The following is a 13,393-nucleotide window of genomic DNA, read 5'->3' on the forward strand; positions in this document are numbered from 1 at the left end:
CATACTCGCTTCAATTCACGAGGTTTTGTCATGGGGAAAAACAGGATGCTCTTGTGACCACTGATGAGGTAAAGAAAGGGAAATATTCATCGCTTATCAAAACCACTACCAGGTAAACATACAAGTAAACAAACAAGCTCTAGGTGGATACATCTAACGACCCAACATTACCATGTGGGTGTGACCATAAGTCATTCTGGCTCTTCACTACTGGGCCCAAGCTAAATCATACGTCCAATTCTCCAAGTATCCTGTTACACCACTTCCACCTTGCATACTAGGTAAAGGTAAAGGTACCATAGCCCTTTTGGGGCCGTTGGAGCAGTGGGTTTTTACCCACCGTGTCTAGGGCACGGTATTGGAAGGCGGAGCCCATCCCTCTCCTTCCACACCTTGCATACTGCCACTCTGCAACATCAACATAACGGCGGACGTGCACATAAAAACCCCTGACTTTTCATCGAGGCTATAAACAAACAAACAAACAAACAAAACGCAGACGAACCTCCGCTGACGTGAGTAGCACGAGTCTCGGTCCGCCGTGCATGCCGGTCTTCTTCATGTCGGGGAAGTACTTGTGTCTGGCCAGGTTGATCCCGAACATGTTCAGCATGGACCCGCCTGGGAGAAAAGCAGCGAATCCATGAAGTCTATATATCAACTTTCATGTCAGCGGTATAATCTATTGTTTCCATTATTTTTCTGCATCGGACGTTTCAATACTTTTAATAGTGTATAATGTGAAATCTCATACTGCTTCCGGGTACCCTAATACCGCCTTATAAAGACAAAACAAGGTGTTTAACACCGACGCTTCTCAAGAATGTCTTGAACACCTGGATATCTGAAGTGTGCATACCTCGGGGATTGATGATGCTGTATCAGTAGATCTAGAACTCTTTAAATTTCCCGTTATCCTTAAGGTGACGCTCGTATGGTACCCAGTATGAAAGTTGGCGTCATATCATATTTTGCACTCTAGATCTATGTCTAATGTTACATGATCTGTCTAGTGTACTTGGGCCCGCTTATATATGCATTTGGCTTTAGTACGGCATTGCTGTGTATTTTGCTGTCTATGTTTGAGATTTAAAAAATAAATCAATGAAATCAATGGAAATGGAGGCGCGAGAAAAGTTAGTGTCACTCTACCGAAGTACCGAGGTCCGTTGATGTTGCTATGATTGTCTGTGGTGTTTGAATTAGCAATGGGATTAACGGACACGTCCACAAGATGAAGTTCATTATCTTGTCACACAGCTTAAACTGGCGCACTATTCGCATCGTTCGATACGGGTAAATACGTGTATCGATTTTGAAGAAGTTTTAATCACTGTGGCCAAGGCTTAATCCAGATGGGTTAGGAGAGATGCGGTTTAACTTCTTAGCATTTAGAATCGCCTTTGGTTGACGTTGATTGCTTCACGGTGTACGCTCGTCCGTGGCCAAGGCAGACCAAGATCAAGATGGCCAATGGCCATGAAAAAGAGATCCTTATGTCTGGCTGTGTACTAGTATACATGATAATAACTTATCATTGCACAACAATTGTACAAGGTACGAAGTATGGCATCTACTGGTATTTAACTTAAGTTCTATACATGTGTGTATAGAGATTACACAATAAAAGTTGTCTACGATTCTCTATAGCGCCTCTTAGCCCACCTCCCAAAAACCTCCGTACTATCTATTTCCGGTTTACCTGCTCCCATAAGGCCATCTCCCGCGGGCCAGCCAATCAGGCTGCAGACCTTCCTGACCACTTCCTGTTCCATCAGTACGAAGACGGGCGCCGCCTCATAGGTATGCCTAGTAGAAAATTGGACAGAAAAAAACATGACTATAATAATTGTTACGATTCATCAACCCCTTCTAGAGTAATTCTCTTCCAAAGTCTCCAACAAAAATGCCCCTATAGACCCAGAAACGTTGCTAGGGGACGCAAACCTGGACAACTTCTTCCAAAGACTAAGACCTACCTGTCACCCCATACATTATGACGATAGAATGTTAACAACATGAGATACAGAAGCCGGATGTTATCATGCAGTGTCATGAAAGCCGATAGGGGGCCCATATTCGATTCGAATATATCCTTCCATCTTGCTGGCACCTACCCACGTACCAAATATCATATCGGCAGCTTCTCGAGTTATGTTGTCCACCCACCCAAGACAAACAAACTCATCCGCCAACGGCGAAGATAATATGAGCTAATTAAGTATTGTGTCTATCTATCAATCAACCATGTTATACCCGTGGATAATTGCATTGCGAATTATAATTCTACTTCTCAGAAATATTCATAATCGTTTATGTTATTCCTGGCAGTCGAAGTAATCTATTGTGCATGTCAGGCGATTTGAATCAAATAACTTCTTAAGTAGATAACGCTGCTCTAAAACGAAGTATCGACTTACCCCCGTCCTTCTACCAATTAAGTCTTATCATTTGCTTTTACTATATTAATTGTCAGTTGTATTGTATATTTGTTGAGGAGCCGGCCCTGTAGAGAAACCAGGTTTTTGTTGCCGGCTTCTCACAGCTTGTTTCAATCTGTGAAGCCGAATAAATAAAAGTCTTCCAGAACAGAGAAAATATATAAGCTTGACAAAAAAGGGAACACGTACAATTCGATAGTTTCATGGGAATTGAGTGTATCTTTTTAAGAGTAATGCGAAAAGATTAGGAAAGCACCAAAAGAAAGCCTAGCTAGCCTCCGTTGAAGACCACATTGGATTAGACGTTGTAGCGTTTTTTTAACGACTTGCAGTTTTCTGATAGCAGCCGGGCTCTGATTGCTTGCCAAGGTTTGATGCTGCCAGATCTCCGCATACAATATCAAATAAGAGTTCGAAGATCTCAAACCTCCATTAAACATTTACACGTGTTCCTCGTACGTCTTGTTTGATAGGTAGTGCATTGATTATGCAAATAAGGTTTTGATTAACATTTCATGTGTCCTTTGATCACTTCGCGTCACTCTACGGTGGATTAGTAGACTCTTCCACTGACCCCATGACCTGGAATGTCTGTCAGCTATCAGCTATGATTGGTATATAACATGACTAAAAATACCCTCTCTGAACTCTACTTCCTGTCTCTCCCGCAAGTCTGACCTTTTGCACCTCACTCCCTGGCACTCTATGGTTAGACGTCACTAGCTACATGTTTATATTGTCTATGGATACAAATATTGGGAAACTATACCTCTGTACGGTGAGATTTTAAGATAAACTAAGCGACAGGGTCTACAACGGGGGCTAAGAAAAAAGCCCTCCACCACCTGACCTTCAGTAACCTTGCACAACGACGGCGCACTGGCAACAAGTGGGCGACGTTTGGGAAATCACTGGACAAACAGCAATCAGACTATGTACTTTTAATGTAGTTCAGTCACCCCATGAAGAAAAAAACACAACTGCACTAACGTTATATGTAGAGAAGTGTTGCCAGGTTCTTACTATTGAACCACGACAGTGTGTTAGTAAGCTACGTACAAATATTACGTGAATAACAATGGGTCAAATTGACATGTCCTTCTCCACCACTTCCCATAAAGGAGCCACACATGGAAACACAGAATCTCGAATGCACAGAGACATTTAGAAACTTTTAGAATTACAGCATTTCTGTCTCAAAAGGTGTCATAATATAGCAAGTCGACAAAGTTTGTATAGTTCTTTTTAACTCGGTTTCTCTGTGTTTAGGGAATCGTGAAGAATGAGACATCTAAATCAGTAGATCGGTAGATTTATGATTACATAACTCAGAAACAGGAGATAAAGAGATATAGCTCGCCATGACGTCAGCAGAGTGCTAATGTGCCGGCTGGAGTGAGCCGTTATGGCGGCATCTCGCTGAGTCAGCGCGGATGTGACGGGACAGACGTAAGCCTCGTGACGTCCACGTCTTCCAAATGTCCCCAAATTTGACGCAAATATGGCCTAGTGAAGTTAGGAAAGGATCTAAGTTCTTCCGCTGACAGACGAAATGGAGACATTGATGCCATTCAGGAAGTGGCACGAACTTGAGGTTGTCGCCTGCCCTGTTGACATAGAATATTCCTCCCATGGGAGGAAGGAAGAGGCGGTAACGTTCCGTGTGGATATCCCTGTTGGATTCTCAAGCAGAAAACAGGGCGGTTTTAAAACGTGCTTTTTACCTCCGTGTACGGAGGTCTTGTTTTCAGTGTGTCTGTTTATCTGTTTGTTTGTTTGTTTACTTTTTTGTGTGTCCGCAGTTATTTGGATGCAGTGTATCAGGGAGAAAAATATGCCAGAAGAGTTAACCGGTCGGCCATAGTGTTAACGTTACATGTAGTCCTTGGTTGCCTGTGTGTAAACTCTATGGCCGGCTAACTCCTCTGGCAAATTGTTCACCCTATTTGGCCGATTTGTACTGTTTTTCCATCAACTCGATGAGTCTGGTAAAGACTAAAGTCCCTGTCAATTATGGCCCACCATGGCCTTCTGAGGCTCCAGACCATGATTGTGAGTCAGTCGTGAGCGAGGTCATCTGCGGTTGGGAGTTGGTCCGCGAGGTTACCTACTTAAGTCTTAAGAAGTATCTGCCGATTGTAATTTTTGCAAAAGTGAACAGGAAAGTCCTATTCTGCTTGGGTGCGATCAGAGAATCAAACTGGAGCTAGAACAGGATGGATTCCAGCTAGTCCCAACCCAGCACCGGCCTTGATTAGGGAGTTGTCGCAAGCAAACTCGTGCAAAGATCCTGAATGTGTGACAGAGGTTTTACGTTGCCATACTTACAGGTTGGTGTTGAGGGAGTCGCTGACGAATTGCCCCGCCAGTCCGTACGGGTCCATCCCCTGGTACAGCTGATTCAGGAACATGGGGTGCCCTGGGGGAGGGGGGCGGCAGCAGGAGACACGTACATTAATGTTTTATATCGCCGTGTCAGTTCTGAAATATTGCCACTCTGTTACATGTAGGTGGGTGGGGTAGACACACGACACAACATCGGAAAATGGGGAAACTCATAAATCATAAAAAGTGCTGTCAAGACGTTGGCCTCCATAATCTCATTGGAGACTATGCAGATTGGAGATTGGACTGTTCATACAAACGGCATATCATCTATGTAAACATTTTTAAAGCGTTCGAAAATGAAGATAAAATCATAAGAAGAAGACCCAATCTTTTAAAGACGACAAAGCTGAGGTTTTGTATCATGTCTGTTTCTATCAATTTGGCAGATAGTAAAAAAAGCCTTCGTTTTGGGGATCTCACTTTCCACTGTCTTGATTTTTTATCGAGTGTCAAGTCAAGTCAAGACAAGTCATTTGTCCTTGATGATTTTCGGGGAAAAAGTAGCGTCTCCCAGACGTGGCTTGAAAGTGTAGAAATCGGCCAAATAGAGGAGTTGGTAAGCCGATAGATACAGTTTGCCAGGCGCTAGGAAAAATTATCAATAAGAGACGTTAGTTTCTGTTAATGTCTTTGCTAGACATCAGTAAAGGTAAAACCTGACCGTGTCAAAGAACTTACCATGCTATAAGCTGATAGAAATCGCCATATATCAACATGTAATCTGTTTTGGACTTAGGCCAACCATGTTCATATCCGATCATATCACCAAATGTTGTTATGGTGGCAAGAAATCGATGGAAACATTGTTGTGTTTGAAAGAGTTATGTGCAGATCAAAGGCTACTGACTTTATACTACATACAAGAAACACGGCTTGTTTTACATTAGCCTTCTTTGTTTCTTTCTTTCTTTCGTTCTGTTTCTTTCCTTCTTTATTGTTTTCTTTCTTCTTCTTTCCAATCTTTCTTTCCCCCTTCCTTCCATTCTCTTTTCTCTTTTTCTTTCTGTTCCTTTTATCTTGCATCCCCCCCCCTCTTTCTGGATCGTGACATTTTGAGGTTGCGTACGTTGTACGCCCAGCAACTTATGTTTTCTACACTGGGCTTTTATGGCGATGTTCCATTTAAGTTCCTTACTCCCCCGTGCATTCACATGTTGTAAAACAGGAGATGCGGTGGTTCCTTCAAAAGCTTTTAGCGGCATGCACCGTTAAAGTCCGGGTAAGACCCCCGACAGTTGAGCACTACCTGAGTGTACGTAGATAAACGAAACTGAAACAGTTACACCGATTTCTTAGAAACAGAACGTAAAGGTTGCAGGCGTGTTTCTGTGTGTGACCAATAGCTTACCCACGCATAATCATTCTAAACGCCTTCCATACATCGACTTGTTCTTTTTATGCAAAAGATCCAGAAGCTTAGGAGATAGATAGAGATACATATTGTTCAAGCTATATTTTATATTGCAACAAAAATAAGAAGTACGGTTCTTCGACGTTTTCATCATGTCAGATGGAGGGTTCTATGTCCGTTTTCAGCGGTCGCCTCTCAAAAAAGGTAGGATCAGTCGTTTTGCTAGGGACGTCGGTCAGGTAACCGGAAACACAGCATATTTTCCCAGGCCTTAGCAGTGGACAACATGGGATCGCCCTGCACGCACGCTGCGGCCAGACAGACCTCTACAAGCCCCGCCCCTGGCGCCAGAGCCAGACGGGGTCCCACGGGACAACCTTTCCATCTAATGACATTCCATCAGTGAGAGAAAAAAGACTCCGCCCCCACAGAACAGGAAAACCAGGTCACGCAATAAAAACAGGACAGGTTTTATTTTAAGGTAACATTGACCTTGACATATATGCAAAAATCGATCCGAAGCAAACATCAGGATGTAACACGGTGGAAGCTGCATTAACGATATTGAGTCGATCAATTCACGAAAAAATGATTGCTTGGTCAACCAGGAGTGTTTTTTGTTGTTCCACCTGGATTTTTATGATATCTGAGTGCCATCCTAGTTAGTTGACCGTGGCTCCTAACCCCCCTCCCACGGACTATAGTATCGACTTGCCACACTGCAACTACCTCCCCTGCCCTTGTTACTGAATTATAACTTCATCTCAGCTACATACCCTGTCCTTGGTACTGAACACTAACTACATCACAGCTATATACGTTGTCCTTGGTACAAATTACTAAGTACATCTCAGCTACATACCTTGTCCTTGGTACTGAACATTAACCACATAATGGCTATGTACCCTGTCCTTGGTACTGAACACTAACCACATCACAGCTATATACTTTGTCCTTGGTACTGAACGCTAACTTCATCTTAGCTATGTACCCTGTCCTTGGTACTGAACAATTACTACATCACAGCTATAAACTTTATCCTTGGTACAATTTACTTAGTACATCTCAGCTACATACATTGTCATACATAATAGCTATCTACCCTGTCCTTGGTACTGAACACTAACTACATCTCAGCTACATACCGCGTCATTGGCACTGAACACTAACCACACCAGCACCACTACCTACCCTGTCCTTGGTACTGGACACTGCCACTAACCACACCAGCACTGAATAACCCTATCCTCGGTACTGAACATTAACAACATCGAAGCTACCTGGTAGGGGCGAGCATGGCAGCCTCGGTATATGTTTTCAAGAAAACGTTCATGTGAATGTCTTTTACCTAATCAGCCACAATAAAATCTTTAAAAAGTATTTGGGACGTACATTGCACCGGACAACCAAACTGCAAATGACCAAAAGAAATACGAGTGGTGTCATCAATATAAGTTATTTACAACTTTAGGGCACGCTACATTGTCCTTGGAGTTTTTTTTATGTGACTATAGAAGACACATGGCCGAGATTGTGCTTTATCAAAGCATCCTGCTGACATCAACCAAAAAGGTAAGAAATTTCCCTACCCGTTTTGACGCTGTGCTGGATGGTTTTCTTGCAGTGGTCCAGTAGAGACTCATGAGGCTCTGGATCGTCCCGTAACTCCAGGTCTATCCTGGAAGGGGAGAATCGTTCATTATGCTTAGGTATGGGTTACGACTTGTCACATTTACTGATGGCTGAGGCAATGCGTTGATACTCGTACATATAGAAAAAAGAACTGTCCCTGGTACTGAGCACAGCACCACACATGCAAACGGAACTGTCCTTGGTATTGAACACTGTCCTCCTAGAAAACGGGACTGTCCCTGGTACTGAACACTGTCCCACACAGGCACCGGAAGTGTCCCTGGTACTGAACACTGTCCTCAGATTCAAACGGAAGTGTCTCTAGTTTCGTGAAGTGTCACACACATGCCTACGCGACTGTCCCTTGCACTGAACACTGTCCCACACAGGCGAACGGGACTGTCACTGGTACACTGTGTGCATACCGCCGGATGGTATCATCCCTGTCCTTGGTGCTGAACACTGTCATTGCTAGCCAACGTGATGATGTGAACAATTTGTCCATTCCGAGTGGTCACATATTATCATTCATTCGAATTGGACGCCAGGAGAGATATTTCAGGAGAGACATAAATGACAAATGATGCACTTTGTTCGAATGTTACTGCACAGCGTTAGCGACAGGACCTTGCGAAAAAAGACAAAACAGAGAGAATGAAAGATAGAATAAAGATAAGAAAGTAACGTTTTCTTGAAATCGATAGGTGAAATTTATCTTCATTTCAGCTTATAGATAAGAAAAGGAAAGAAAGAAATATATGTAGACTGAGAATATAGCTGTGAAACGTTGACGCATAGTATTATGTCTAAATACATAATTTTATATCTAAACATAATGAAAATGATAAAAACGTAAAAAAAATAAACCTCTTGCTCAGCTCAGCGGGAGGGAGAAAATCTATGACCTTTGACCCGGCGCTAGCACTCTTCTTGAGTACGTCTTCCAGGACGGTATCGAAGACGTCGTGAAGAAACTTGTTCATGGAAGGGGACAGTCCGCGCATCTGCTTGACAGCTAGAAGTGGCAGAAAGAAAAGTGCACAAAATTCAGAAAGCAAAAACACCAGCCTAGTGACTATCATACGTTTCAGCTTTATGCCCTTGTCACACACACGCAGCCAGCCATAGCCTCCCGACCTTCTCCAGACCATGGTTGGGAGTTAGTTGTGAGCAAAGTCATTTGTGGTCGGTGAAGTTGCCTAATATTCTTTAAAAGTCGTCTGCGCCAGCCGACTATGTATTTGGGAAAGTTGGGAATGTCACATTCTGCTTAGATGCAATCAGAGGAGTGAGATGGAGCTAGAATAGGATGGATTCCAGGCTACTCCCAACCTAGCTTCGACCTTGGTTGGGGATTGGTCGGGAAGCAAAGTCGTGGGAAGGTCGTGAATGTGTGATAGGGGTTTTAGCCATCTCCGCTAGTTGCTACAACCGCTTCTGCTAGCGCGTATAATCATATCTAAACTACCTAAGGAAGAGCCAATGGCGTCGTGGTAGAGGAAAGAGTTAAAGACTTCTAACCCACCCCCACTCTACTCCCAGACCCAGTGCAAGCGTTAGCTTTTCCCGGACGTTGAACCCAAAGATACAGAACACTATCGGTCAAATCGAAGAGCAAGGTCACTGCCCTAGTCCATGATATATTGTCGTTAGAGCTAGTGTAGATGCAGACAAGCTAGCTGTCATGTGCATGCACCATTTGTTTTAACAAATTGCTGAAATGTGTAGATAAGGCTCACACCGAATGTTTTAGAGGTTACGAACAGGATGAGTTTGAAAGAGCACGGATACGGAGGATGTCTACACAAAGAGACATCAAATAGATAAAGAGATTATCGACATTCAAAATATCAAAAAGGGCGTTTTGGAGAAGACCGTTATATTAAGATTTGCTTTTTTGCTACCGAGTGTCGTGAAAGCAACAACGTTAACGCATCACATACATGTCATTTTGTGACGAAACTGGATAGGAAAGTTTTGGGAGAGTTAAAGCTGTCGTTAGGAAGTAATAAGAAAGGCCATTTTCCAGGTACAAAATAACAATTCTTAGAGTTTGTACGTTGTTGTTTACCTTATAACACCTAGTGACACATAGGTCAACAGGTTTCCACAGTGAGTGGTTGCTAGCCCTTCCCCTTCAACGTGCTGAATGCACCTCCTTTTTTACGTCCCTTCCCAAAGAAGTGTGAAGCCCCAATCGAGATGGTTTGTCCCAGATTGTTAACTGGGAGTCTCCCGGTTACTAACTAATTGGAACCTGGCTGCTACCAGTTAAACTACAGGGACAACCGTAGAGTTTGTACGTAATACTGCCAATCTGGAATGGTTAGAGCTTGAGGTTAGTATAAGAAAAACAAGATTAGTGAAACATAGAATGGTTAGTATGATCACCCTGGACGGTCACATACCCTTCTCCGGACAAGCTCCGTTCGTCGAAGGTCCCATGTGTCCGTTCCTCTCTCCTGCACAATATAACCCAGAATGACCTGATAAATAATCGGTGACAAAATCATCCTACAAATCAGGTAAAGCATCCTTTCTCTGCCACCATCTCCACCCAAATCACCCCTGTCGTTCAAACTTCTTGTAGGCGCGGTTGTTGTGAGACATGTTGCACACAACAGACACGTGGACGTGCGTGAGTAATTGTCTTCTTAACAAGTTAGAAACTGCAAGAAAACCTGCAACTACAGAAAGCTATCTCTTGGGGATTTACGCAGGAAGTTGGGTGACTGGCGCATGCATTAAACATTACAGCTATCGCCATGCATTGTAGAACGAAGAAGTCATCATGCGAAGGCGACGCCGTGGGCAAATTCACGATAAAGAAATAGGAAAGAGTTGGGATACCTTCACCACTGGATTACATGCAAAAATGTTAGAAAAGAGATATATGTGACGAGTAAAGGGGGTGGGGGTGGCGGCTGACATTGCACCCACTGGCATGCAGCGTAACAAAGAGTAACATACCATTGATACTACCCGTTCCGTTTGGTGTTTGTGTATCTCCGTTTGGTTCTATTCTTCCATTCATCCCTGTTAAAAAGCAGGAATATGAGGGGTAAGGTATCCGGACTCATATTCAAACATAACATCCCTTTTGAAACACAGTATAACTTCTTTCACATTCAGGTAAAGGTACAGCATCCGTTACAGCAAGAACTTACGCAAATCTTCCTTATGCTGTCTGTTTCCTACGCTTGACTAAATTTATTTTTTCATAACATACGCCTATAAATCTGGATAAAAAGAAAACCTGTAAAAGAGTTCGTACTGGAAGAATCATTCACCATGCGTTGACAAATGTGCTTGCTTATCACCCCGATCATATCTGATGATGACGTTGTTTTTTCATCATAGTCGATGAAGGCTTCATCTTCTTTAACTGCCTATATATGTATCCTTACTACCTTCACCTTGCTTTATGTATGAGTGTATATCTATGTATGTCGGCATAGACCTCATCTGTAGGCAATGCACAATAGTACCTTCTGGTTTCAAACAAAAGTTTTATCCGAATTTACAGCACGAATCTATTTCATTTACCGTCTTTTTCTACTTTCACAGAACGTAAGAGAAGGGCCCGGGCACATTAATCGTACGATCGTCGTACGATAACAAACTGAGTGAATTCGTGTATATGTCGTGCAAAATTCAGCTGTCTTGTTACGGAAAAGGCTGTCTTAGATCCTTGCCTGCGGTTGGTTCGGCAACAGCCTACTTGAAAATTTTACAGGATCAAAATCGTACGAGGTCCTGCGACGAATTCGACAACGCTATAATATCCCTGCCTTACAGTCGACGAGCTTCGGCCGTCTTTCTTGATCACCGGAAGGTCGCCTGATTTTCAAATCGACAGATACATGTAGTCACGCGTATTTTTGACTGAAAATCTGCCCTATCATAGTTAGCGACTTGATGACCTGCGAACAATGGCCGATCCCCGCGATGATCTAGAGTACACCGGCCGTCTTACAGCCGAAAATTTAGAGCACCCAGGCTCGTTGGCTGATCAATTTTCGTGCTGTATGACAGGCCAGTCAAGTAAGTTAGCAATGCTCAGGCTAGACAAGTACGACTATAGATATTAAAAATGTACGGAAAACTTTAAAACTTGCAGCATTGCGTTATTGTTACTCTTCATATATTTTCAATAGAATTTTCTTTCTTTATACGTCGTGGACCAAGGTCCACAGGTTGTCCGCTGACATCTTGTCCACTGAAAGATGGCTCTTGCGTGCCAACTGATAAGAAAATTCATCTGGCGCCAAGTTGAAGCTAGCAGACACCGCCTATAGAATCACATGTTGTAAACACATCCATTCGTGACGTATGGTGACGAACTCTATACCTGAGCTACCAGACATTCTGGAGACAGGCTCGCTTAAGGATTTTATGTCTGGGGGATCTCAAAGGGGTGGTTGAGGCATTCGGGATCTGAAATAACATTTGGGGACGACTGTGATTGATTCTAAAAGCTTTATGATACGATGCCGCTAACCTTTTCAGATTTATATAAACTTATTAGCTCTGACAAGGGGCCTGAGTTTCGCCGACGATGGTTGGTTTGTAGTCAGGATTTATGAAGGAAAATAAGCGAGTTTCTATTTTTGTTCCTAGGTAGGTCTTAGAAAGAACTGATTTACATTTTGGGAACTAAGAAAATGTCGGACTGTTCTATCATAGGGTCAAGTTCTAAAGACATCTTCCAACTTGCAGAACTCAAGAAACTTTTGGAGTTTGTTGGTCTCCTGCGTTTTAGAGTTTTACATTATCTTGAGATGAGCGCTACTAAATGCGCTTATAATTTTGAAGTTTTTAGTACGCATTCGCTAAAAAGCCGCTGGAGATTCGATATTCGATTAAAACAAGTTACTTCTGAAGTTCTGATCGGTGTTTAGACTGGAAGCTTTAGATTCCGAAACGGGAGACCATAATGAAGACTAGCGCCCTCGGACACACCACTTATGGATTTTCTTCAATAAATCTCAAAATCTTAAAGTTGAAGCAAAAACATTGGCACAAGAAAATGTGACGAAGAAATTTTGCCTGGAAATTCATCATGGGTTCCGCTGAAGCCCCCCTCCCCAATTCCCACTGGACACCTTTCCGTTTGCCCTGTGGTCTGAGCATGGCGCCGGGTTGAACTCTCCCTAACCTCAGGCGGAGACAGGAGACCAACGTTCACACGCAACTCTACAGTCGGGTCAGATGTACGGACACGACATGTCGTCACACGTCAAATATCAATCTCCAGATTGTTTACTTTTCACGTCTATCTCTATATCAGTGTATCTACAGGTGGTTTATCTATATCTCTTTACACATATCAGTTTATCTAATGTTAAATTATGCGTTAATAACAATGTCATTTGTAGCCATATCTCTCTGCCTATCGATGCTTTTAACCACCTCTATCTACTAGTATCTGTCTATCTTACCTTTCTTTATGTATGTATGTACGTACGTAAGAATAAACATATGTATGTGTGTATGCGTTTATGTATGTATATATATATATACATATATGTATGTATCCATCCATCCAACCATCTATCAATCTATATTACAATCTATCAAT

At 42.8% G+C, this 13,393-nt stretch overlaps 1 protein-coding gene across 5 annotated transcripts in view; it reads right to left on the bottom strand.

The window, feature by feature from the left end:
- Positions 1-13,393, bottom strand: part of LOC136423464 (cysteine sulfinic acid decarboxylase-like) — a 31,546-nt gene that overhangs the window by 15,777 nt on the left and 2,376 nt on the right. For 2 of the 5 annotated variants that reach the window (XM_066411611.1, XM_066411615.1), the window contains exons 2-8: positions 10,783-10,848; positions 10,221-10,298; positions 8,680-8,827; positions 7,770-7,858; positions 4,770-4,860; positions 1,703-1,809; positions 506-621 (exon numbers count right to left, since the gene is read on the bottom strand). In XM_066411611.1, the coding sequence (XP_066267708.1) occupies positions 506-621; positions 1,703-1,809; positions 4,770-4,860; positions 7,770-7,858; positions 8,680-8,827; positions 10,221-10,298; positions 10,783-10,848 (695 nt within the window). The remainder of the gene's footprint in view (positions 1-505; positions 622-1,702; positions 1,810-4,769; positions 4,861-7,769; positions 7,859-8,679; positions 8,828-10,220; positions 10,299-10,782; positions 10,849-13,393) is intronic. The other 3 variants (XM_066411612.1, XM_066411613.1, XM_066411614.1) reach the window with 3 other exon arrangements.

Source organism: Branchiostoma lanceolatum, chromosome 17, assembly GCF_035083965.1.
Source record: "Branchiostoma lanceolatum isolate klBraLanc5 chromosome 17, klBraLanc5.hap2, whole genome shotgun sequence".
In the NCBI taxonomy this organism is placed as follows: Eukaryota; Metazoa; Chordata; class Leptocardii; order Amphioxiformes; family Branchiostomatidae; genus Branchiostoma; species Branchiostoma lanceolatum.